Source organism: Oreochromis aureus, linkage group 2 (assembly GCF_013358895.1).
Source record: "Oreochromis aureus strain Israel breed Guangdong linkage group 2, ZZ_aureus, whole genome shotgun sequence".
NCBI lineage: Eukaryota > Metazoa > Chordata > Actinopteri > Cichliformes > Cichlidae > Oreochromis > Oreochromis aureus.
The window spans coordinates 17,668,500-17,694,257 of record NC_052943.1 but is presented as its reverse complement, the minus strand read 5'-3'; the positions used below and the strand labels follow the sequence as shown (position 1 = coordinate 17,694,257).

Here is a 25,758-nt window from a genome sequence, read left to right as displayed (position 1 = left end):
GCGACCTACACCTGTTTTCACACCCAGTGGCGGTCCTATTCTTTTTGGCGTGTTACCTTTACTGCAGCACTCAAACAGTACACCATTGAGTATGTGGAAAAAACAAAACACTTCAGCAATATTTTAAAGGAAGTACATTTTATTAGAACTTGAAAGTCTCAGAGAGACTTTGGCCTCCTCTGCCTGGTACAACGTTTTTACATGCTTTTATAGGTGTTGTTAAAACTATACACATACTCATTTTTTTTTAATGTTTCTTACTTATTTTGATTGATTGATTGATCATACTTTATTCATCCCGAGGGAAATTGGGTTAAGGCTGCCAGCCGTGCCAGCGCCGTCTTACCCTTCCGACCATACATACATTACACAAACATCACATGGGGAAGACAGGTCAGACGGGTATAATATGGAAAAGCACAACATGAGGAAAGATAAGGAGAAAAAAAATAACTCCCCCCAGACTGAGCTCCAATAGGGAGATCAGTTTGAGAACAGAAATTTTTTTTTTCTCTATTTGTATCCCTATTGTTTTTCACCAGTGTAGTTATGCTCTTTATGAAAATCAAAACAGTTGCAGAAAAGTCCATTCTGTACATTCCCTAATAATGTACTTCTAAGTAAACAAAGACTACACAGCTTCACAACCCCTAGTGCATTTTTTCCTGTTGTGCTCCATAAAAATATTTTCTAATAGTCTTCAGTTTTTTTCTCACATCTTCTCATATACTTTGTAGTACTCTTTAAAATTATATTATTTTCCACAATATACTAAGTTTATATTCTTATGACGTTAGAGGTGGTTAGTGGAGAGGGCAGTGACACAACTGTAAAAAACATAAAATAAAATTAAAAAAAATATATATTTTTTTACATACATTGAAGTTATTAATGTGACTTACTAAAGCTGCTCTGTCACCAAGGAAACACAAGCAAAATTTCACACGTATTCCTGGTTAAACTGTTTAAAATAAAAATATCGGGACTTTGACTTGATAAGAGAAACGGTTACGTTACGAATATTACCTAGGTAACAGGATGACGCGCCTTTTGACCTGACTTGCCGTGTGACGTGAAAACTGTCGCAAAGTGGCGCAACCCACACACCGCTGGCCCTCCACTGCTGAGCAGGCGTGGGGTTGCATTAGCTTTACTTGATAGATGTTTTTGTGACTTATATCTTATTTCTCTGATCGTAGTCTAAAGCAGACACCGTGACACAATTTGACCCACTCGAGGAACGCTGTAACGACGACCAACGACGATGTTTAAAAAGTACGTTATTGGTTATTTTAAGTGTTGTAGTTAGCAGCAGCTAGCTCACTGATTAGCATCCTCGAATTTTTAAGTGGGCTCAGCTAATAAGACAAACAGGCTCGACTTATGATAATATATGATATATTTTGTTGTCGATATAAATTTTAGGCTGCGGCGGACTAACAGAAAATAAAGGTTGTTTAAGGGTGCTGTTTGATGTCTGAAAATATGCAGACGCATATGGTTTGCCTCTTATGACTGAGCTGATTGAATTACTAACAGGTCCTACTTGTCGCTGTGTACTGAAAGAACGTGAAAAGTGACATTTCAAATACTGAAACTAGAAGTGTTTTGAAAATATCCATGACCATTATATTAATAAATTTAAGCAGATTTAAGTCGAAAAATGTTATTTGAGCTTACACATATTGGCGACGAGGGAGATGGATGGATGGACAGATCGAGGTACAATTACTTTATATGATAAAATCAGGTGTAAGTCGTTGACGTAAACAGGCCAAGCAGGACGCCGCCTTGCTCACTTTTATCTGCTCTCTTCTCATGCTGACTGTGTACTAGGGGGATAATAGGTTTAAGACTGTTTATAGCTGCATTTGGATTTTGAAACATACGTCCTGTGAGGAATGCATGGAAAAGTTCAGGGCTGGGGTGCAATCAGCATATGAGAACATTTGTTGCCAACTTTTTTTCAGTTGCTCTCTTTTAGGGATTGAAACAGCACGTCCTCCTGTGTCACACCAATCCTTTGCATGTCTTACAGTATAAATCTATGAACCTTCTGTGTGGTCTTCCTGTTTTCTTTCTACCTGCCTACCTGCCTCCAGCATCCTCTGGACAGTTTATCTACTATCCTTACTCTGCACATGTCCAAACTATGCCAGGCATACCATACATCATAACCTCAAGTTTACAATCCAAGATAGTGGCAGTGAACGTAGTAAAAGTGTAAAACTTTTAATCTCTCTGCCACTGTTGTGCATTTGTGACTCACTAAATAAACTATACGGATCACTAATGCTGGGCTTACACTGTGCGAGTTTTGGCCCATTTTGAGTCGTGCGACCGTTTTGGTGATCGGCCCGAGTTTGGCCTTCATCGTGCGTCGTTCATCGTGTGTCGTTCATCGTGTAGTATACGTGGGGTAACGAGAAGCGATTAACACCTCACGACCAGCTCCCGATCATCAATCGCTTGGTCGGTCGTGAGGGTGTCACCGCAGCCGCTCACACTGAGCACGCGCACACACATAAATGTCGGTGAAAAGACAGAGCAGCACGGCTGTGCAGCGTGTGATCTGGACACAAGCGATGGAGGCACTTGTAGGACTTTGGAAAGCTCATCCGAGCCTTTTCGATGTGGCCTCACAAAATTATCACGACCACAACAACCGTGAAAATAGTTGGATTTACATTGCTGCTCAATCACAGCTGCCTGATCAATGTTTTTCATTAGCACTTTAGCAAAGTTGATGGTGGTGATGTGCGTGTCTGTGTGAGTGAGAGACAGAGAGGCAGAGCAAGCGACAGATTTTCTGTTATAACCTTAATTTTTATGGACGCACAGTGTGAGCACTCAGGTTGCATCAGAGCATCGGGCCGTATAGTGTGAGACCCTGCATCGTGACATATGAACTTGTAACCCCTGCGAGTCAATCGTACAGTTTGAGCAGGAGCTGAATCGCGCGACTGAAAAAATCGCACAGTGTCTGCCCAGCTTAACCAGACCATGAATGTGCTGCAGCAATGTCTTTAGTGCAAGTCGCCTCCCACAGAAAGCATTGTGCGTTATTGTATTGATGAATGTTGCTTGCTTGCTTATGAGCAAAGCAAATCCAGTTTTTCGTGCTTTTCCAACCTTGCTAGACGAACGTGCTACCTAGGGAGTGCCATCACTCAAGTTCTGGTGTCCGAGATCTGAGATAAATAGAAAGCAGCAGTTAGCTTTCACTCTTACTCTGAACCTTCTGGCAAAAATCGCCCCTAATACTTTTCCCCCCACTCCTGCCTCTTCTTCAGTTCTCTTGTGTACCGTCTTTAGTTTATGGTGATGGACTCCAAGGACTTGGAATGATCCACTTAGTTCCAGAGAACTCCCAGCTATGGGGACCAAAAGCCAGCACACTCATAGGGGCCATTCCAAACCTGGGTAAATGTGGGTTATGTCAGGAAGGGCAATCAGTGTGAAATCTTTGCCAGATAAAAGATCACAAAACAACTATTGTGTTGACAACAAATATTTTATTCAACAAGGTGTATATCTATAATAATGTGTAACATCGGTTGAGAGATATTGGTTGTTTTCTAAAACCATGTTTAAAAGGTATAAATCTAATTTTTAATGCCTGCATACGTTCCTGATGTTTGCTACAGCACAGTGATGAAATATTTTAACTTAAGACTCAGTTAGTGTTTTTTTTCTAGAGTTAAACAAGTTACCTTTTCTCCTTTCAGATTTGATGAAAAGGAAAATGTGTCCAACTGTATCCAGCTGAAGACATCAGTGATCAAAGGTATCAAAAATCAGCTGTTGGAACAGTTCCCTGACATCGAGGCATGGCTCAATCAGATAATGCCGAAGAAGGACCCTGTGAAGATAGTGAGATGGTATGATTGCTCATTTTAATATCTGTTATTTTTATATGTGGTGTATTTTTTCTAGAACACAAACCCAACTGTGAAAAAGTTGGGATGCTTTGTAAAATCGGAATAAAAAAGAATGCAGTGACTTGGAAATCTCATATTCTCCCATATTTTATTCACAATGGAATATAGAAAACCCCAAACTGTTGAGGAGGTAGAATTCTGTATCAGACATGAACGGGACAGCATTCCTCTTCCAAAAGTCCAGCAGCTAGTCGCCACAGTTCTCAGACGTTTAGAGACTGTTGTTAAAACAAGAGAAGATGCCACACAGTGGTAAAAATCGCCCTGTCTCAACTCTTTTTTTGGAATATCTTGCTATGTCAATTGAAACATTTGATGTTTTCTTTTCTTTGTGGTGATTAATAAGATTTCCAAATCATTGCATTCAGTTTGTATTTACTTTCACACAACCTTCCGAATCCGAACTGAGTTTGTAGATGCTTCCCTACATTTGTTGTTTGTTTATTTATTGCAGCCATGAACACATTGAAATCCTGACAGTGAATGGAGAGCTGCTTTTCTTCAGACAGAGAGAAGGACCTTTCTACCCAACCCTCAGACTGTTACATAAATGTATGTGAGACCTTCTAATGCCGGCTTATTGCTTGCTGTGTTTTAATTTCCTCCTGACCTTTCTGTTTTTGTTGTTGTTGTTTTTCTTTCTCATAGATCCTTTTATTCTTCCACACCAGCAAGTAGACAAGGGGGCCATTAAATTTGTCTTGAGTGGAGCCAACATCATGTGCCCCGGGTTGACATCGCCAGGTGCTAAACTCTACCCAGCTAAGGCTGACACAGTTGTCGTATCCTTTTAGACATGATGCTCTGTCTTCTAGGTTTAAGCATTTATTCTATTTTATGTGAACTCCCCCATTGGTTTGTCTTTAATAAGTGAATTCAGGCCATCATGGCAGAGGGGAAACAACATGCACTTTGTGTTGGCGTGATGAAGATGTCTACAGAGAACATGTAAGACTTTACTAAGTAAATCCCTCACTAGTTGCAGCTGCTTCTTTTTTCTTAAATGTGCAAGCTCAACCCACCCTTTTGTTTCGCCAACAGAGAAAAAGTCAACAAGGGAATCGGGATTGAAAACGTCCACTATCTGAACGATGGACTGTGGCACATGAAGACGTATAAATGATAACGCCAGCCATTTGGAAGATGTACGGAGCTCCTGATAGCGAAGCATGAGCTGCCAGTCAACTGTTTACACCTAGAGACTTAGCTGTGTAATCTACTGGAGGCTTTGAATCAACCGTCACTGTCATGCAAAAATAAAAGAAAGAGCTTGCTTTAAAGTGTATCTCAGTTGGCATTTTGTATTGCGGGAAAAAAAATTGTAAAAGGAACCACTTAAACAAAACTTGAACATGTCAACATGCTCTGATGTGCAGTTGCAAGAAAACGTTTGTGTGAATGCTTTGTAATTAATAAAGACTTCTTGATTTGATTTCTCATAAAAATACAGTCTGCTCTTCATCTAAAGCCGTAATTACAGACAAATACAATCTGATTAAAAATGCACAAACAGTTGGACTTTTCCTGTCTTTATTAAACAGGGGGCTGGAAAAGGAAGTTGAAATTAATAACTTGAACCTCCATAAAATTTTTCTCATCCCCCAGCTGGTCACAGTACATGGCTGCCCCACCCTGAATCTGGTTCTGATGGAGGTTTCTTGCTGTTAAAAGGGAGTTTTTCCTTCCCAATGCTGTGGGTACTAACTCTTTAGCTGTCCTGTTTACTTCTGTACATTGTATTATATCACCCGATGTCCTCTGAGCATCAGATAGTGGAGTGTTGCCATATGGATAAACATTGTTATTTTAAGCATGCAGACCCTGAAATAACCAGGAAGCCCCATACCATGATGCTCCCTCCACCGTGCTTCAAAGCTGGTATGAGGTCTTCCTCTTTGGTGTTCTTCCACTAACATAAAGACAGATTTTTCCAACTCTAGAACAAAGTCATGCAACAGTTGTGATTGAAGAATGGTTCACATAAACCAGACTTCGTGAGTGCGGTCTTTAGTTTTATGGATTGGCACCACGACAGGGCACAAATCCTATATCTACTTCACTGTAATGCCTGAATCCAAGTAGCATTGGGAGAAGTGATTAGAGATTCTTACCTTTCCCAGCCTGCACTGAGAGCATTTTAAAAAGCAAATTTGCTCAATAAAAATATTGAAATTAGCTACTTTCAGTTGCTTCCTTGTGGCAAGGAGTCACCACAGCAGCTAGCACCACATTTGGTTTGGCAGTTTTACACCAGATGACCTTGCTGACGCAACCCTTAAAGGGGATTTGCAATTATTTGATTTCCTGGAACTGAACCAGCAGCACTTTCGTGTTAACCATTACAGCATTGGAAGCATTCACAATAAAGAAAGACAAATTGGAACTAATGTGTTATTTCTATTGTCTTTATTTTCTATTACTGGGACTCTGCTAAAGATCAGACCACAATTTCTTATTAACCAATTCAGAAATCTTTGGAGAAACTCACCTTTTCATAAAGCAGCATTTAATGATCCAGTTTGTCACCTCAGGGTACAGGATGTGAACATATTTACATATTGAGCAAAGGCGTGTCAGTGTGCACAGATGTTAGACCTGTTATTCTGCCTCTCTTTATTGCATGAACCTTGCCAGATCTATATGACAGGTTAAATAACCTTCAAATATCCACTTAGAACTGATGTTGTTTACAGCCCTGCAATAAGTGCTACTTTAATAGATCTAATAAAAAAAAAGTTAAAAAAAAAAAAAACTATAACGTTCAATTTAACATATGCTCTACTTCAATCCATCCAGTGCTGGCATCTAACTACCAACACTTTCCAGTTGCTCCCATACACATATAACTTCTCAAACAGGTTTTTCATCTATCTCCAGTATAGGGTACCTGGAAAACTTCCAAAAGGAAGCATTCGGATCAGATGCCCATATCACCACAAATGACTGCTTTTGACATGAGGGAGCAGCATCTCTACTCTGGGCTCCTCATATCCCCAATGCTGAGCGCAGCAACCCTACAAAGTAAACTCACTTTGGTCGCATTCAAGTCACCAGGTGGTTTGCATGTCCCTGTGATCCAGGAGTTTGTGTTGTCAGGAGAGATAACCCCTGGTAAGGTTTCCCAGAGCAAACTAAGGGGAAACCAGAGTAAGAGCAATAAAAACAAATGCCAGTTTAGCCAGACCTGTCAGGATTTGTCAGACCTGTCACAAATCCTGACAGGTCTGGCTAAACTGGCATTTGTTTTTATTGCTCTTACTCTGGTTTCCTGACCTGTCAGGATTTGTGAGGCGTAGCAAGATAAAACCCAGAAGAAATAACATGGATCATTTGTCCCGGGGGCCCACAAAGTGTGGTTGCAGGCACTGAGGTCAGGCGCAATCAGGGCTGAGTGTCAGGGACCTGAGTGTGTTGATTCCCATTCCCACAAATCTTTGCTGGTCCATTCAACACAACAAATTCATATTAAGTTTGTCTAATAATTATTTTTTATTTTGTTTTTATTATACAAAAGTCACCTTATCCATTCACCTTGACTACCATGTGATTTTAAAAGAAATTTGTTTTAACACCAAGATAGGCTTTAATTTGTTTATTTACAATGTCTTCATATGGTGAGATAACCAAGTATAACATTGCCAAAGAAGAAGAAGAAAAAAGTGTAGTAAACTTAGAGCTGGACTGCACAATAATTGGCTCAATACTGATTATTGGTGCTCCAATACAATCTTTAAATTAGAAAGGTGATTCATTAAAAAAAAAAAAAAAAAAATAGAACTTGTTCACTTCTAAAGAGTTAAATAATTAAACTCTCATTACTTCATACCTTTAAGACCAGAAAGAAGACATTAAAAATACATAACCATACAACGGTAACTAAGCTATGGAGAGGACACATTTTTGATATGTTACCTGTCTTGATCTGCCTTGTAAGGATGAAACTCCTATTTGATCACGCAGTAAAGGAATGGGCTACTGATTGTGCCAAGTGCAAAAGGTACAAATTTACAGAAAAAAGGTTCATCCTACCCAGGATCCAGTTTTATAAACAGCTTTAGAAAAAACATCTCCCCAAAGTTAAGTGTTCTGTCATAGAAGCACCACAGTTAAAATACCACATAAAGCTTGAAGAACTGAAGCTCTAATCGTTGTCCGAATCTTTAGGGGGATAAAACGTTATCCAATCATGAAAGTCGTGCCCATAAGGACGAAGTCTGTAAACTCCAAACATCATGACGTGCATCTGATTTGGGGACATCTCGCCGTACGTGACCGCCATGTCAGGGCAACAGCCCTCCACTACATCAGTGGGATTGTCCTGCATGCTCTGTTTTACCATGCTGACCACATTCTGCTTGTTGAACAGGCCCTTGCCATGTCTATCTTCGCCATTTTCCGCAAACACACCGGCATATTTCAGGCACAACGCCAGCTGCTTGTCTTCACCCATCGTCCACAGCGTGTGGGTTCTTTCAGGACATTGGCTTTCATCTTTGAACATGGTCATCAGCCTTTTCAGAGCTTCATAGCTTAGTACAATCCCACTGCTATACTCCACATACTCGAGCTCTCCTGACTTGACAGCATTTCCCAGGTAGAAAGGTTCATTGGGATCCTTTGCGAGAATGAGATATTTCAGATTCTCAATGATGGCGAATGTGGTGGGTTGGGCCACAAAGAACCAGCGCAGGTCCCCGGCATTCTCATACGCATGGATGAGAGCTTTGCGCAACCTCGCCCAGTCATCTTTTTCATTCAGGTCTACCGCTTCAAGTGCCTTGGAGCTCTCTGAGGTGTAAAACACAGCATTGTCACAGTGTTTGCTCCAAGTGTCCAAAACGGTGGCCCAGTACACAAGAGTCTTGGGCTGTACCATGATGATGCAGTAGACCCGCACTTGATTCTTCAACTCCTCCACTCGACTGTCAGAGAGGTGTTTCAGCTCGTCTTTAGTGGGAGCGTAAACATGGTGATGATGGTGGTCTTCTGTCGAGGACTCAGGGCTGAAATTAAAGCTGCCCAGGAGTGACAGCACCAAGCAGAAGACGCCTCCCAATAGCATCCCCTTCATGAATGAGCATCCATCAGACAACATGATGGCAGACACTGGAGGAGTAAGAAAATTCATTACTAGGTTTCAATATTATCCTAAAACCCAAGGACTGTGGTACAAATATTTTTAACCATTTTTTTAAAGGAAGGTTTAAAGCATAAAGCAGACTCTTTAAAAAAAAAAAAAAAAAAAATCAAATGCACAAACTTACTGCTTTAAATATTAATTGTGCTTGTTTGAGTAGTCACTGCCAAAGGCCTATTTGAATAGGCTGTAGATTGTGTTTAATTTTTTAGCTGTAGTAATGAGGATTTCTCAACTTTTGGGATAAGTATTAAATCTATTTTAGCCATCTGTGATGCTAACTAGGTTTTTAATTGTTCAGCAGACAAAACAAGTGAGCTGAACAGCTTTCATTTTATTAATTTGAGCTTCACCTGGATAATAATAAAACTTCTGATGCCTTTTTGGTGTTTGTAGAAAAACCATACTGAATGTGGCACAAATTGTGGGGAAAACAAACTTAAATGAGTATATATCTGAAAATATACTCATAACTGTAACAAAAAAAAAAAAAAAAGCCACATACGGATCACTTTGGACTCAACCTTGAAATGACTATCCTATTGAATTAAATCTATTGTTGAAATCAATAGTACTGTTCTTCTCCTCTTTGTGTCTATTTGAATAGATGTGGTATGTATTATATTACAAGTTATTTAAAGGAATGGGAGCATTTGCTGGCCATTCATTCATATGTCTGCCTCTAAGGAATGCTGGAATGAAGCTTTTGCCCACAAAAAAAAAAAAAAAAAAAAAAAAATCACGTTTGAGCCTTTTTTTTATACTTAGATTTTAAATTATGTTTAGTCTCAGACATTATAACACAGGAATCAATATAGGTATAGGGAGACTTGATGATGGGACTAGTATGAATAATATGACTATTAAAAGTTGTATTTTGCTTGCTTTATAAATGATGACCTTTCAGTGTTCTTTAAACTAAGTCACCTTGTGAGGAGGCAACAGTAATAAAAATAATCTACAACAGTGGCCAGTGTAAAATGGCTAATTTTGCAAAAACCAAAATACATCAAACGTTAATTAACACTAAAGACAGGCAAACAGTAAATTCTTACTTGGCCTGACTTTTTGGTTGATGAATGGCTTTAATTATTTTATATTAAATGTCAGAAAATGATGACCAAAGCCCTTTGCTAAACTGTGAAATTTCCTCCCACACATCAATGCAAAACCAAATTCCCAGGTAAAAACATTTGTGCTTTTTTTTGCATTGTATGAAGGAAAGACCTAATTAACTCTGTCATAAAGGCTTGTCAATCACGTTTTGACGCAATCAGCTTGTACTTCTAGTTTGACGTGTCTTCACTACATAGAGACTCTCAGCTTTACATCAGGTTATTTATAAATTAATAATAAAAAGAATTAAAAAAAACATCATATTTGTTTAGAAATACTTCGAGACATACGACAAACACCCAACAGGCTAGCAGTGTTGTTGTCAAATTGCGCAAAATTATCCTAAAGCGCTGATTCAACGTCGATAACTTTATAACAGCACTGGGAACCAACTGTTAGCTGTTAGCTCCCTGCCTTCTTACTCTTACACTACGAGGCTCACTCGGGGTTTTTTCCAGAACCACCAGTACAAGAAGCAGAAGGAATTTACTGTACCTAGAAGCGTTACTACTGTCGTGCCTCCTGTTGTCCTCCTGTTTATCCCGTCTTTCTTCAGCCAGCTGTCCTGTTTGGAATGACTACAAACGTCAGCCAGCAATAGAGCCAACTGTTCTTCTTCTACGACCTCAACAAAGCAGACTAGACGCTACAGCTGCGTGACACTGCCACCTACTGGTTATTCACTACGCGTGTCACACTCGTCTTCTTCTTTGGTGGCTGATAGCCCATGGCGATACGAGACCCCAGTGTGCAAATGGCGGCAATTTTGAACTTAATTCAAAACCCCAGTAGCAGACGTGGGCAGATTAAATACTTATAGTATCAATACCAATGACTGATATTGAGAATAGCACAAAAAAGGAAGCTGATGTCAATGGCATGCCGTATAAAAAGTGGGGGTTATCTTACTATTTCTTTACTGGGTGTAAAGAGAGGTAGCTGCATGCTTGTAGCATTAGGCAGTCTCTGCAAACTTATCCTACAATGTTATGAAAATTCAATAGAGAGATGAGGCATGCAACTACAGCAAAATTGTGTTTCTTTAAGAAGCTTCAAAAGTGTCAATCAGCTGAACACATTGACAGTATTAAGGAAAATGAAGATATACGGACGAGGAAGACCCTACACCAGACAGAAGATTAGGGATGTGGCTAGCTTCAAGAACTCATGTTGGTGTTTGTAAGGACAGCACAGGCGTTGAACATCACATCCACAGCTGCAGGATCCAAACTTAGACCATGCTGAGACCGCACCTTGCAGCAGTCCATATACAATATTAGTAGGCTACAGTGTACTGGAATAAAAGTCCTGAAGGTGGTTTAGAAGAAAAGGGCTAAGGTTCAGTGGGACTTCTGAGTGAAGGTTTCATTTGGCCTTGAATTGAATCCCAGGGAATGAATAAGATAGCTTCCTGGTGTGCTGGCTGAAACAAGCAGCGGGACCAACCCCCACCCAAGGGCAGGATAAGACTACAGTCCTCCCCAAACCTGAGAAGAGCTGCAGAAAAGGAAGAGAAGGAACAACATGACACGGGTGAACTTTGCACCAGTGTCCTTTTGCTTTTGTTAAAGACTAACATAGGTGCCCCCTTTGCTTCCTTTTATTCCATTGTTCCTTCTGCTCCAGTCGTCTTTAATATTGCTTATGACGCACATTAACATAAGACAAACGAACACTGTAGGAGAAAGATATAAAACAGAAGCTTGAGACTGAGGAAGAACCAGTTGGAGAAACTCTGGGGGAACTGAACACACAAGAAAATAACTTAAACTAGAAACTGAAGCTAAATAAACACCAAATATTTAAGACCTCTAGAATGATAAATTATATAGACTCCATGAGTAGTTAAAGTATAGAGGAACTAGAAATGAGGTAGGTGCTGTCACTTGCTGCACTTTCCCCCCCAAGGGGACACCACAATGGACATTGTACATATTTAAACTGGCATAGAATTTATGCAACCCTCCCATTTATCCAGTTTTGGCACCTTCACTAAGAGTGTGTCTGCTTGTGTTTCCTCCCAGGTGCAAACCAGGGACTTTTTGTACACCAGACAAATGTGATAACCACTCAGCTGTGGAATCACCAGATAGAAAACATAACAATAAAACTAAAACTCAGCATACTGTAACAATGAAATGATGAACCAAAACACAGCAGCAGAAAAGAGAAAGTTATTACTCTGACAATCATGCAGGAATCAAAGGAATTAAGCCAGGGACACTGGAACAGAAACCCAAATATATTCACGTAAGCACAGAAAACCACTTTTTGGGAGTGTGACGCTGTGTAAAGCCCAAAGACTTGAAGCTAATCACTGGGTTGTAAAAACAGAGGGACTATTTTAACAAAAACACATATTTAACCCACAAAACCTGATTTAGCACTTTTTGTAACCATCAGCACAGATTGTACAGACATATGAATTTAATACGTCCAATCCAGATGTAGAGCTAGAAAGGCAAAATCAATATCCGGTTCTGCTATTATAAAGAATCAGGTGCTGAGCACATATAATAACGTGTAAATCCCTTCATTATTTCTGCTTTCCTAATCCAACAGATGTTCTTACTCAGTGATTCCCATCTCCATTCAAAGAGACATTTAGCTGTAAAACAGCTGTAACACAGCCATTCATTTTCATTTGATCAGTTTTGCTTTTGAAGTTAAAAGTTCCTAACCAGGTGCCAAATTAAGAAAATGTATATAGAGTTGCTGCTGTTCAGCTGTTGAGTAGCCATAAGCACTCAGATGCTTCTCATAAAACATTTTATATCCTCTCTCTGGGACACATCTTCAGTGATATTCCTGGGATCATGCGGTGTTCCGGGTCTTTTGACATCAGACACCATGGCCCAGGTCACCCAACCAAAGCCCTGAGCTGTGTCCTAGTGGCTTTCTGTGGCTTCACAGACACCTTCTGGGCTTTCCTGTAATTCCTGGTTGCTTGAGGACTTAGAGTGACCATCCTGCAAAACCTCTATAGCCAACTCTCTATCGGCTCACTCAAAGTCTTCCAGCCTGCTATTTCTTCATCAGCGCTGGGTACTTTGCATATTCCTTCTTGTTTGCGTCTTCCATACCCTCTTCCCAGATTACAGTAAGCTCCAGCATTATCGGGGTTTTATTGCCTTGGAGGTGATGATCATGCCTGTGTGGAGTAATGTCATGACAGTGTCTTGTGGAGATTTCATCATGATCAATATTTTTATTTTTTCTTTACCTTTTCTAAATAATTTGATTTATTTTTGCATTTGAAACTAAGCTTTTGGCCTTAAACCTGACCCTTTGCTGTGTCTTTGCTTCTTTCCATTCATTGCTCAGCTGTCAGATGCATCAAATGTTGTTTTCAGCTGTAATTTCAGAGACATGGAGACAATAAATCACCTGAAGCCACGCACACTCATCTCAGCATGAGGAATCTTTCAGTTTGACAAAAAGCCCTGCAGGCTCTTCGAACAACAGAAAACTCTGAATGTGGCACTCTTGTTGAGTTTGCCTTTGAATTATAAACTCAAATATATTGTATTGCAAACTTCAACTCATAAGTACTAAATAATTTATCTCTAATTTATTTATAATTTAAATTTTGATTTAATAGGGACGATGCAGATTAACTTGGTTCTAATGCGGACATCCATTCATTTTATTCAGAGGTGCAGGGGAGGCTGAAGCCTATCCCAGCTGTCACAGGTGGTGCACAGCCTGAACAGGTGGCCAGTGCATTGCCAACCTAGCACAAAGAGACAATCATTCCCACCAACAGAGAGTCGCATATTAATCTAACTCTATTTCCTTGGACTGCAAGGAATCAGGAGAACCCAGAGAGAATGCATGCATGCTCCACAGCCAAGCAGTGGATCTGAAAGACCTTCTTGCTGTGAGGTGACAGTGCTAACCCCTGCATGACCATCCTACCATAGGCTGTGACATCCAATATGTACAAGTATTAGTTTACATATGGTAGATGCAAAACTATAACTTCAATTAAATTCCCCCAAATAATTTTGCTGATCTGAGTTGCCTTTAGTCAGGGTTCACTGTGAAAGATTTGTTGCCTGTGATCAATTTCATTTCCCCTTATTACACAAACCTGAAACTACAAAGTATTATTGACTCAGGTAAGTGCTGCCCTGCAGAAATGGGTCCAGGTTTTCAGAGGGAGAGAAAGACATAAAAAAAATTGAGTGGTGTAGAGCCGGCAGGCATTTGAATCAAATCGTTCTCCTTCAAGCAGAAGGAGGACTGCTTAAAAAAAAAATTGGAAAAAAAAATGTAATTTTTTTTTATGTGTGTCCATTACAATGATTACTTTCCTTTTTTCTCCCCAAAATAACGTCTAGTGATTGCCAACAACGCATATTTAACTTTTTCTAATGATAATTTCCAACATTTTGGCATGTTGCACTTGATAACACATGCATACAGAAGGGAGCAGCATTGTATTATAATTTATATCCAGCACTTACAATGTCACATCCTAACATTTGAGTTCCACCTCATATTCATACAGAAATGGTAGAAAATTGAGTTCAAATACTGTGGAAACACAGAAAATATGAAGTCACACTCTCTTGTTTCACTAGAACTCAATTCAAAAGGAATTTGAAGAACCCACAGTTTTGAAACATCTAATAATGATGATGATAATAATAATAATAATAATAATAATAATAATAATAATAATAATAATAATAATAATAATGCATACTGTTTAAAGTTTATACTTCACAATAAGCTGGACTTAGTTTTCTCTATATATGACTCTATATGTGACTTTTATTTTGAAAGGGCAGCAGTGTACAGAGATTGGAAATACTCATTTAGAAATTAACACTGAAACAGCTGCTGTTGTCTGTACAGGGATGACAAAAACAAAGACACAAGTATAACTTGTATTATGGTTTTTGGTAAGTCAAGTATTTTGTATATTGTATTGTATAAGTATTTTTTATAAGTATTGACCTCAGTCATAACTGATGGCCTCACAAAACGACTCAGAAACCTTCAGTGACACACTTCCACCAGCCCTGTGATCTCAGACATGAGCAATGACACGTTCAGGCAGCCCATCACATAGAAATGGTGTCACACACAAACCATCACGGCGTCTCTGGACAGCCTCTGATTATTGTCGGAGAGTAAACATTTGTTTGGCTGCTCTGTACAAGCGCTGATAGGCTTCAGATGAATTGACAGGGTCCCCTAAATTGTGTATATGACGCCAGATCCATCGCATCAAGACCATTAAGAAGGAGGCTGGGTGAGATGATAGTGTATCGATCAGGTCTTGATGGATGGGGCCTGAGAATATATAAGTGAAGTTCTCGGTCGAGTAAAGGGAGATTAGTTCAGATCTGGTCATCAACACAGAGACACCATGCTTTCTGCAGCTCTGTTTTACCTTGTAGCTGTGATTTGTTCAGCAACATGGACACACGCGCTCCCCCTTTACCCTGAGTCCAACCTGGAGCCACAGACAGGTAAGACGCTTTTAAAACTGTTTTCTTCTTTTCAGGTTATATTTCTCCTACTGATTTCTTCTTGCCATTTTTAAATCTCTTGACCTTTCGTCACCCAACATTTGGACAGTTATATTGTAACTTATCAATGAGATGTGTGACTAAAAAAACTGAGAAATGAATGAGAAATTCGTTTCATCTGAACAGATTTAATTCAGAAACTAGTTTCAGAAGTGGAGGACGGCACCAACGCTGCAGAAGGCGAACAGAGAGATGTGAATAATATTTATCCCCTACTGGTGCATCACAATGGAGGGAGGGACTCATGGAATAAAGGTTAAAAAACCCCATAAATTTGCACGTGAACAGGAGCATTACAAAGCAAAAAAGTCATCAGATTTTGAGGTGAAAGATTGTATAACTCCAAATTTTATAACTCGTTTCAGGGGTGAAAGATTCAGCACAACAGGATAAGTTTGCAAACATGGTAAGTTTGATCATCTGCATATTTGTACACTAATAGGGCATAGACGGAGAAGTCTTTCACAAAAACAAATGAAAGATGCAGAAATGTTGAAACAATTAGAAGCTCAAAGTATCATAAAATAAAAAGAGTACTCTGAATGTGTGGGTAAAGGCGAGTTTGTGCCAGGGAAAACAGTGTCCCTGTCAATGCAGGGTCTGCATCTAATTCATCATTTTGCTTATTTTTAGGTCGAGGAGCTGAAAGAAGTTGTACTGAAATTGGCGGCCGCTGAGAAGCTTCGGTCACAGGGTTTCCTCAGATCAGAGCAGAGCCTCCCGAAAACGAACAAAAGAGGTGCGTGACTCACATGCAACACCTGCTCGGCCACCAAAACGCAATCATCGAGTGGAAAAGGATGTTTAATTTCTGGAGTTTTTAACACAAGCTAAGATAAATTATTTACACTGTAAACAATGACAGATGTATAAGCTTTAAGCATTTAACAACTGCTTTATAACACATGTAGCATAGCTTTTGCATGACATAAAGACATTTTTTATTAAGGTGAAACAGTACAGATAAAAAGGTTAAAACATTTAACTAATAGATATTGCCATGAAACTCCTCCAACGGATTACATGCATTAGGAATATTCCTTTTATTTCTACTACTACTACTACAGTGTATAATAAAAGGCTATGGGGGAGGACTTTTTTAAGAGGGAAAAGCTATAAAACTCCAAAACTTTATGTCTTCCTTCATATTTGCTAAAGCCATTCAGTGGGTCGATTGTTACCAGGCCGATTCTGGTCCTAGGGCCTTATATTTGACTCCTGATCTAGACCTTCCACTAATCCAAATGACTTGTTCAGTCTCAGCTGACTGCAGGTTTCACCAGCCTTATAGACAGTACACTATGGCCATAAAAGACCAGAGTGTCTCCTGCCTCTATAGTGACGATTCTTACTTTCTCAGTGCGTCAGTCAGTGTTTGCAGCCATTCCCCAACTCTCTGTGAAAAGTGCTCATGACCATTAATCAATTTAAGCCACGACAGTTAGCAAATCATCAATGAAAAAATTAACATAAAGCTGCTGATTTTGCTTATTTTACAACTTTACTGTTTATAAAGTGAGCGACACCAGCAGTCAGCTGAGACTGAAGATGTGAGTTGTGTGTGCTGAATTTGCGATGCAATGTTTCTCCCACTGAAAATTCTGCTGCCAGTTAAACAAATGATCTTTCTAGTATATGCAAATTATACTGTATCTATCTACATTTGGACTCGCTTGCATAATTTCTTCAGAATCAAAATCTGAATATTGGATAAAGCGATAAATTCTGGAAATCCTAAAATGATCTATAAGTAAGACCCAGAATGATATCTGAACATCCCCTGTGTGTAAGCATTCAGGATATATGTGCAGAAATAAAACTGGAGATTTTGATCGTGATGAGTGCTGCTGAAGTGAAGATTTCTACCTGAAACAATGACAAAAAATATCATCTTGACATTGACTTGAATTGGCTTTATCATAAACATCCATACATTTTCACTAAAACCCACCTTCCAAAGCTGAATACCAACATACAGCTTTCCGAGATGTTATATTTAAATATGCAGTAACTATGAAGCTACGTAGGCATTCATTTCCATAGAAACTTCACACCATACTGTGAAATACAGTGCACCAGTAGATAACATGCAAATAATGTAAGGCATTATCATACATCTTCTTTCAAACTTTAATATTATCAGATTTTTTGTTTGCATGCTATCTCTTTGCTGCTGTATCACTGGAAATGTCCCCGATGTGAAGTATCATCTTAACTCATTACTGAAATAGTAACTGAGTAACACAACAAACAAAAAAAGGTCCGGTGCATTAAACAAAACAGTGTACAGTATTTGTATGGTATTTGTAACCTCCCTGTGAATATTTAAGATAATATTTTATACTGTAAACATGTGCACTACACCACAGAGGACTAAGTAGAGTATATAACAGATATTAATGCAATCTCAGACATTTTCAGTTAGTTTAGAAAAACAAGAAAAATACCTTGAAGGGAAAAAACTGACAAATAAAAGATGCGAGTAACATCTTTTTTTCCCGACAGCATGTTTCTGGAAATACTGTGTGACCAACTAGAGCTCAGAGACAGTAAGTACGATGTGGTTTCAGCACGGCCTGGTTTGAAGCGCTCTCCCTCCTCATCACCAGTTTTGTTTCCCACCACGTGGTATATTCGTCGCCTGCACCGGATCAACAGAAGATATATTTTTGAAGCTGTAAAATGTTTTTTTTGTGGCTGATAATAAACTTGAATATCAGAAATGCCGATTGGTGTGTCCTGGTTTTACCCGTGAAAGTTCAAATGAATGACAGAAACCTGATTATGACAAAGAAATGTGGTATTTATTTTCATTAGTGTGACAATGTGTGACAATTCAGCGAAACTGTATTTGTACACAGTAAGATATACAGGAGTGTTTTACATAACAATGAACTGTTTACGCAGCCGTTGCTCACACTAACACAATCATACATATTTCTATGTGACTGTTTTGATTGTAAAATGCAAAAAATATTGATATTTACACTATAAACAAAACTCTACTAAATATAAATCAACAATCAATTGCACATATGGCCTTTTTTTTGTCTGTGAGTGACCTGGATAAACAGTAAATGCCAAAACATTTGACTTTAGCATGTCTTGGGGCTCTAAAGCTATATGAGCTTGAGAATTTTAGGGTGTCTGGTTCACTGCCACAGTTTATTTTTGAAGTTTGCAGTGCCTTCTACAGATCACCATCTCTACACACGTGGTTACAATTGATTAAAGAAAAAAAAAAAAAAAAACAGAACAAAAGGGCAACAACTACAAGGAGTTAGATGGTTATTTCCTCTTGTTGGCCACGCTCAGGTAAGCCTTCTCAATCTCAATGTCGGCCGGGCACGTCTGTTTGAACTCGTCTCTCTCGTCAGCGTTTTTAAGGTATCTCCACACGCCTGTGAAATGGTCTGGAATCTCAAAGTTGCAGTACTTTTTGGCAGCAACCTAAAATAAATACATGGAGAGGAAACGTGAGTGTTTTGGGAAGCACAGGGATCGGCTAAAACAAGGACTTAGCGCATTCAAAGTTCAGTAGTTCGCATCATAGGTTCAGGCCTTCTTCAAGATAAAAGAAGACAAATTTCAAGACTGTTAGATGTTTAGTGATGCATCAAAGTCAACCTCACACATAGGTCATGTACTATTCCTTTAGGTTACTAACACAAAATATTAAAGAGGACGCTTTTAAACACTGTTACAGGCACATAAATGCTAAAAGCAGGTCATTTTAGCCAGTTGCTAGGTGGTTGCTAGGCAATATAATCATAGCATAATATTTGATATAGTCGAAAACCTTCAGAAGTTCAGAAGCAGAAGTGTGCCAAGTCTGGTTGCACAACTGATGGTCTGGGAGGGGTTTGCAGTCAAACAAACCCATGAACAGAGATTTAGTATTTATTAAAGTGAGAAGATCAGGAATGTGTTTTTTGGGCAACTACTGAGGTTCTTTCTGAGGTAGTTTATTTTACTGTATTTTGCAGTTTAAATTATAATAATCAGATTAAATAGGGATAATAAAGTGTCCAGCTATCTGCTCACACAGGAATTCTTCTGATCCACTTTAGATGATCAGATGATTTTTTTCCTTCCTTCCACCTCTGTTTTTTTCAGCAATTAGCGCACAAATGTCTCACCCTGATAACGTGCAGTTTGGGCAGCAGGTTGCAGTCAGCTAAGGTGAGTCGGTCACCGTCCAGGAACTTCCTGTTGGAGACGGTGATGGTTTCTACTGAATTGTGGTCGATCTCCTCGGGGAGGGGGCTGTTCAGGTAGTCATCCAGACGCTTGAACTCCCGCAGCAGGTTTTTCTCTTGTACTGTCAGAAACACAGAGACAGGTTTCATGGTGTGTTTTAAGCACTGCTGGTCAGACACGAGAGCTGCATTTAAAAGCAGTTACCAGGCACCTGTAGTTTATGTGACAGCTTCAATTTTATGCTGTTTTATGCATTTGAGGGAAATATTGTCCTTGGTAACACTGACACCACTACTGTAATTTATGTAGTTCCAACCTACTTTGCATTAAACTTCTATCTAACGTGCAAAAACTCGGTTAGCATGTCTCATATTTTAGCACAGCTGTGGTGAATCTTGCTGATGCTGAGATGCACAACCTTTATACATGATGACAATGTCAGGTCAATGTGGTTAATCCTACACAGCAGGAAATAAAAAAGGGGGCTGAATATTTTAGCACATATAATGGTTTATGTAAAACAAAATATATTTCAACAGGTTTGTGAACATGTTGTTTGTAAGTTTGTAAAGGATTTTAATTGTCCACAGGGTTGATCCAAATAGAGGTTTTAGGATTTTTCTCTTTATGAAAGCTTCATCTTGATGTATGTGGATTGTCATGTTTCCATGTTTTGATTTGGAGGAGATTTTTTTCTTTTGTTTGCTTTGTGGGTGTGCGTCTGGTTGTTTATTTGTTTCTTCTGTTGTAGAAAAATTGAAAATATGTTGGGAAAAAAGTTTAGTGTAATGAGAAAAAGCTCATTTTAACTATACTGACTTGACTTGAACCAATATGCAAACATAAATGCAGTTCATTACTCTGCAACATAGCAATATTGTATCAATGCTGCATGTCTATTAAATCTAACTTACAGGCGTTATTTGGGCTGTTTTTGATGAAAGCGGAGAACTTTGCAAAGATGTCAGCTCCCACATCAAATGACTCTTTGTTTACCGGGCTGAGATGAGGATACCTGCAAATCGAGAGCAGAAAAGAGCGCATCGGTTCAGTGAACCGTCATCAAAATCATAAGATGTTTGTGTAATGATTAAGCGTGACGATACCTGGGAGGGGCCAGCGTTTGTTCGAGAAACTCTTCAATTTTGATGAAGTCTGTTTTGAGGGTGCCGTTGTAGAGGAGGAAAGGAGGGTTAGTCCCAGGGGCTAGGTCTTTGAGCTCAGCTGGCTTCCTGGAGATGACACAGATTGATGAACAACGGCACGCCAGGAGAGAATTTGACTTGTTTCTGCTCCACGCTAAACTCAGAAGGCTCTTAAGCATGCCAAAATGGTAGTTTATCAAGACTGTCAGAGTCAAATATTGTACTGTAAATTAATGATTCAAAACTGGCTATTAGTTTAGTTATAAAAATACACAGTGATGGGAGGGGCTGCCTTTTTAAAGGCTTGTTTTGTGTGTGCTCTGAATCACTTAATTATCTGTATCCTTTCAAAGTTTTCTGACCTTGTTTGCTTGGCACGTAGTGGCCCTGAGAAATTCACGCAATAAAGCCTCAATTAAAGAAAGTGATTGTTTGAAAGTGACACAGAGGTCTTTGTACTCTCCTGCCTCAAACTTTTACAGAACGGAGCAAGTAAAACACCTATTGACTGATTAGAAATGGTTTGGATTACTGACATACACACACACAAAAAAAACGTTCTCAATTTCTCCCTCGCTTTCCGCTTAATCGAGTTTTGTGTGAAAGTCCCCACGACCAGATGCTCAGGAAGTGTTTTTTTCCACTGGAGCAGTGCTTACTTCCTCATATCAACAGTGGTCACTGTAAACTTCACTCCTTTGAGCCACAGCACCATGAAGAGCCTCTGACAGAAAGGGCAGTTCCCCACGTTTTCACCGTCATGTCCAGCCTGAAAAATACAAGAAATAAATATCCGATGAGTCCAAAATGTTCTCTTTAAGTGACTTAACTTTTTCTCTGTGATCTCATCTGCAGATTAATAAAGCTATTTTGGAGCTGAGAAGGTGTGTCTGGGATACACACAGTCGATTTCCTATGTGGAGGAGGGGAAACCCTGGCATTGTGTTGTAGCGGAAAAACAACCGACACCAATGCAGAGAAGTTTAAAGGTCCACCACATATTGACCATATGTTAAATAACAGTGTGAAATTTCTGGAAATGATTTGCTTAAATGAGAAAATTCATGACACTCTCGTGTCTGTGTGGTAAACCTGAAGAAAGCTGGCATCTAGTTGACGTAGCTTAGCTTATAATGACTGCTAGCTAGATGTGTATTCGCCTCTTCAAACCAAATACAAAGCAACTGATATGAATTTGTGTTGTTAGACACAAATTAAGGCAAATCCACGTTAACTTATGCGAACATTTAGGGAGCTCCCATCAGTCGAGATTCTCTAGATATCACTGACAATCCCAAATAGAGCACACACTCATTGCTACAGATTCTGTCAGCCTGAGAGGTTTAAATTGACTTCTCTTTTAAAAGAGAAAGAGAAAAAGGAGAGCGCTAAGAGAAAGTGAGAGAAACCAGATGACTTCTTGGTAAGTTTTGAAATACTGTAACTTGATTCCAGCTGTCGGTTGTGTTCGTCCTACTCATATTGGCTGTTTTGAGTGAATATTTGGGGGTTTCCAAAACCACTGCAGCAACTGGACTGACAGGAGTGATATGGAGTCTTAAAGATGGATGTAGCCTTTGGGTCTGAACAAAGTTGTTTTTAAAGGCCACCAGGGAGCAATATATGTGGTTACAAAAGCCTTCTCTGGGGACCTGTGTAAACACTCCTGATGAGCTTATGGGCTTTCTGGTTGTATTGGATAAAATATTAAATTCATTCTAAGTGTCAGAAAGGAAGATTAAACTCACTGATCAGTGAGTGTGTGCCACGCTCAGTTTCAAAGCGCCAAGATGCCGACTGCAAAGAATTTCATCTCGTATCTTTAAAACAGGACTTCACAATCCAACGTGTAACATCACACTGCTTCCATCTTTATCCTGTCTATGGGAACACGTGGTGAAACTTCACTTCCAGAAAGATCAGCGGTCAGCTCTTTTTGTTTCCATTTGTTTGAATTTGTGCAAAAATTGTAAAAGTTATTACTTGTAGCTTTAAGCAGGTTTATATTCTGAGCACTTATCAAGCCCCGACAACATGCCATTTTACACTTTGTTTACATTCTTCATTATATTAAGTAGAAAGATATAACTCATAAGTGCTCTTTAGAGCCATTTCTTTCTGCGACTTTTTGGACAGTTATTACAGTCTTTATGCTAAGCTGATTGGATTATCTGCTGACTCCAGCTTCACATGAGAGTGTTATTTAACTTTTCATCCAACAGCTGGCAAGAAGCTGCACGTTTAAGTGGCTGAAATATGGCACGTCTACCACACTATACTGCCTTATTTTGTTTTTGCTATTCAGCTGCCTTATTTTATATTTCAAAATACACTGTTTCTCTGCACTTGTGCCTTAAGTAACTAAATCAGGAAAAAAATTCAGAAGAAAAAAGAAGTGAGAAAAAAGAAAATGAGAAACTTTTGTTTTTGTGACTTTTAGATAGATGAATGTGTGCGTAACTAAGGTGGGTGTGTCTGTCCAGGCTTGAGGCCAGTCTCCATATGCTTCTTGCTCCTTCTGGGTGTGCTCTGATAAGTTGGAGAGTGTCTGATAAGAAACCAGCTATGGCCCACACCGAGGATACAAACACCCCAACATCTGCAGCGTATGGTATCTGGGGACAGCACCAATCAAAAATAGAGCTTTCCTCTGATTGTTGCTGCCTCTCTGGCAATAATTATGGACCATTGTTGTTTGACAACACTCATAAATGAGCAGCAAGCCTTTGACAGAGTGCCCCTTTTCTTCAGAAGATTGTTTTGACATGAAATGACTGACCTTGATGAACAGCTCGATGCTTGGCTCCTTATCTGAGCTCTGTCGAAGTGCCATTTTATCCCCCAAAAGTTTTTGTTTTGTTTTATTTAAAAAGTCCAAGTGCTCCTATTAAAATTTCCCCCAAAGTCAGCGATCGCAAAAATCCACAAAGCTGAAAAGAGGAAGCTGAGAGTGGTGCTGTCGTAGAGGCACTCTTCTCTGGTTTCACGTGCTTTCTGTGGTCCTGGGGAAGTCTCACACCTCAGGGCTGCCTGTGTTTGTCTGAGGACTCCTCGGAGGCTATCGCTCTGAACATATTTTACAAGTTAGGGGGAGAGGGAGGATCCGAGTGATGGGCGGGGTACACGTTCTACACTTATATACCCAGAGCCTAGCTCTATGAGGAGAGAGCTTAAAATAGCTCTCTCGCCATTGCAATACACAGGAAATGATAACATAGGGTGACTCACACAAATTAGTGCAATTCATGAGATCTCTTCATTTCAACAGTATTTAAGATAAAAAGAGTCTTTTAGTGGAAATCCACTGTGTTTGAAAGGGCAGTAGTGAGACAGAAAGTATAACAACATGTAAATATGCTTGAAATCAGTTTTATATACAACATATAGATGGCTGACTGAACCAGCAGCAGATAGATTGTAGTAAATAATAGAGCAATTTACCTTTGTGTGGATATTTCTGTGGTACTTTACTGTATTCTACTCCACTGTGTGCCATAATGAAAATATTTTACATTCTACTTTTCACAAATATATTATTTTATTTTAAACAAGAACAAACAAAACCAAATAACAATCCACATTTAAATAAAGGAAAAGTCAAATTTAGAAAACACAATACATGATAAATGAATACAACTGACTTTTTGTTAGATCTACATCCCTTCAAAAATGGCTTTCAGTATATGTGCTGTTCCTCTATGTGGAGGCTTTATCAATATTTGTCTTCTTCAGTGCTCAACATTTACTCTTCACATTTTTTTCGAAAACAATAGCATTAGCAAACAAAAAAAAAAAACCCAAGCTGAAGTTCATTAATGTTTAATCATCTGTATTATATCTGCATCCTGATTAGGAACCAAGCAGGTACAGCTTTTTTATCACATCAAGGTGCTTAACACTGTAACTTAAATGGACTTTTAGCTGTTATTTCCCATGTGACCCCTTTGGAAACTTAATTGCCCACCCCTGCTGTAAGGTAAAGACCTGCAATATTAGAGGGAAAAGACGAACAATGAGAAGATCCCCTTTGATCAAGCATTTGGCGACAGAGGAGGAAGAGCTCCCCTTTAACAGAAATAGTGCCAGGATCAGGGAGGAGCAGGCAGCTGCAATGACCTGGTGAAGAGTGAGTCAAAGGAGAAGAAAAGGAAAAGGAAAAAGGAGAGGATAAAGAAACCGGGACAAAATACAAACTATGGGAGAGAGTAGACTAATGTTAATGGCATGCAGCAGTAGCATATGAACACACTGTGAGTGATAAGATAGAGTTAATATGGTTTATTAAGTCACTGAACAGTATTAGGTAGTGGCCTGTGGGGATGAATATGATCTGTGAAACACTGACTGGACAGTCCTGATGTTTTGTTCTCCTTTCAGGTGTTTCAGGTCAGCTTTTTTATCTTTATAATGTCAGGCCTATCAGTCTCAGCTGAATGTACTGTGCTAGTCTAAGCCATTAAAGTAAGATTGTGAATACTGTAAAGAGAACAGCTGCTGAAAAGCTTGTTAGTACTATCACTATGAACGTGTCACAAATGAGTTCAAAATCTGACCTCACAAAGATGTTAGCATTACTGTGAACTCTGGACTCAACAACAATTGATTTACTGTTTTTACTGTGCCTGTTTTCTTTACAGGGCACAAAATACAATAATAGAATAAAAATTCAACCCCAA

At 39.2% G+C, this 25,758-nt stretch overlaps 4 protein-coding genes across 4 annotated transcripts; 2 read left to right on the top strand and 2 right to left on the bottom strand.

Annotated features, from left to right (window-relative positions):
- Positions 1 to 1,082: 1,082 nt before the first annotated feature.
- mcts1 (MCTS1 re-initiation and release factor) lies at positions 1,083 to 5,456 on the top strand. Its single transcript, XM_031736430.2, has 6 exons — positions 1,083 to 1,275; positions 3,729 to 3,881; positions 4,396 to 4,493; positions 4,590 to 4,723; positions 4,822 to 4,889; positions 4,983 to 5,456. Exons 1-6 carry the CDS (start codon positions 1,265 to 1,267, stop codon positions 5,062 to 5,064), a joined length of 546 nt encoding a protein of 181 aa, XP_031592290.1. The 5' UTR covers positions 1,083 to 1,264; the 3' UTR covers positions 5,065 to 5,456.
- A 1,950-nt stretch (positions 5,457 to 7,406) lies between these two features.
- c1galt1c1 (C1GALT1-specific chaperone 1) lies at positions 7,407 to 10,830 on the bottom strand. Its single transcript, XM_031736375.2, has 2 exons — positions 10,690 to 10,830; positions 7,407 to 9,047 (listed from the first exon to the last, which is right to left on the bottom strand). Exon 2 carries the CDS (start codon positions 9,034 to 9,036, stop codon positions 8,083 to 8,085), a length of 954 nt encoding a protein of 317 aa, XP_031592235.1. The 5' UTR covers positions 9,037 to 9,047; positions 10,690 to 10,830; the 3' UTR covers positions 7,407 to 8,082.
- A 4,744-nt stretch (positions 10,831 to 15,574) lies between these two features.
- On the top strand, positions 15,575 to 18,376 carry urp1 (urotensin-related peptide 1). The gene is made up of 5 exons (XM_039620099.1): positions 15,575 to 15,677; positions 15,864 to 15,992; positions 16,103 to 16,143; positions 16,371 to 16,476; positions 18,243 to 18,376. The coding sequence occupies exons 1-5, from the start codon at positions 15,575 to 15,577 to the stop codon at positions 18,272 to 18,274; spliced, it is 411 nt and encodes a 136-aa protein (XP_039476033.1). The 3' UTR covers positions 18,275 to 18,376.
- A 143-nt stretch (positions 18,377 to 18,519) lies between these two features.
- Positions 18,520 to 24,181, bottom strand: clic2 (chloride intracellular channel 2). Its single transcript, XM_031736386.2, has 6 exons — positions 23,862 to 24,181; positions 21,742 to 21,851; positions 21,044 to 21,169; positions 20,852 to 20,952; positions 19,877 to 20,058; positions 18,520 to 19,187 (listed from the first exon to the last, which is right to left on the bottom strand). The coding sequence occupies exons 1-6, from the start codon at positions 23,913 to 23,915 to the stop codon at positions 19,026 to 19,028; spliced, it is 735 nt and encodes a 244-aa protein (XP_031592246.2). The 5' UTR covers positions 23,916 to 24,181; the 3' UTR covers positions 18,520 to 19,025.
- Between the last annotated feature and the right edge of the window lie 1,577 nt (positions 24,182 to 25,758).

What these genes read in the sequence shown, in the direction of transcription:
- mcts1 (XM_031736430.2), top strand. An exon ending in CCTGTGAAGATAGTGAGATG is followed by an intron (nt 3,882 to 4,395) that starts GTATGATTGCTC and finishes TATTTATTGCAG; the next exon opens with CCATGAACACATTGAAATCC. An exon ending in CTAAGGCTGACACAGTTGTC is followed by an intron (nt 4,724 to 4,821) that starts GTATCCTTTTAG and finishes AAGTGAATTCAG; the next exon opens with GCCATCATGGCAGAGGGGAA.
- urp1 (XM_039620099.1), top strand. Translation starts at nt 15,575, where the DNA reads ATGCTTTCTGCAGCTCTGTTTTACCTTGTAGCTGTGATTTGTTCAGCA. An exon ending in GAGGGACTCATGGAATAAAG is followed by an intron (nt 15,993 to 16,102) that starts GTTAAAAAACCC and finishes AACTCGTTTCAG; the next exon opens with GGGTGAAAGATTCAGCACAA. An exon ending in AGGATAAGTTTGCAAACATG is followed by an intron (nt 16,144 to 16,370) that starts GTAAGTTTGATC and finishes GCTTATTTTTAG; the next exon opens with GTCGAGGAGCTGAAAGAAGT.
- c1galt1c1 (XM_031736375.2), bottom strand. Translation starts at nt 9,036, where the DNA reads ATGTTGTCTGATGGATGCTCATTCATGAAGGGGATGCTATTGGGAGGC.
- clic2 (XM_031736386.2), bottom strand. Translation starts at nt 23,915, where the DNA reads ATGGCACTTCGACAGAGCTCAGATAAGGAGCCAAGCATCGAGCTGTTC. An exon ending in GCATCGAGCTGTTCATCAAG is followed by an intron (nt 21,852 to 23,861) that starts GTCAGTCATTTC and finishes TGTATTTTTCAG; the next exon opens with GCTGGACATGACGGTGAAAA. An exon ending in CCAAACTGCACGTTATCAGG is followed by an intron (nt 19,188 to 19,876) that starts GTGAGACATTTG and finishes TATTTATTTTAG; the next exon opens with GTTGCTGCCAAAAAGTACTG.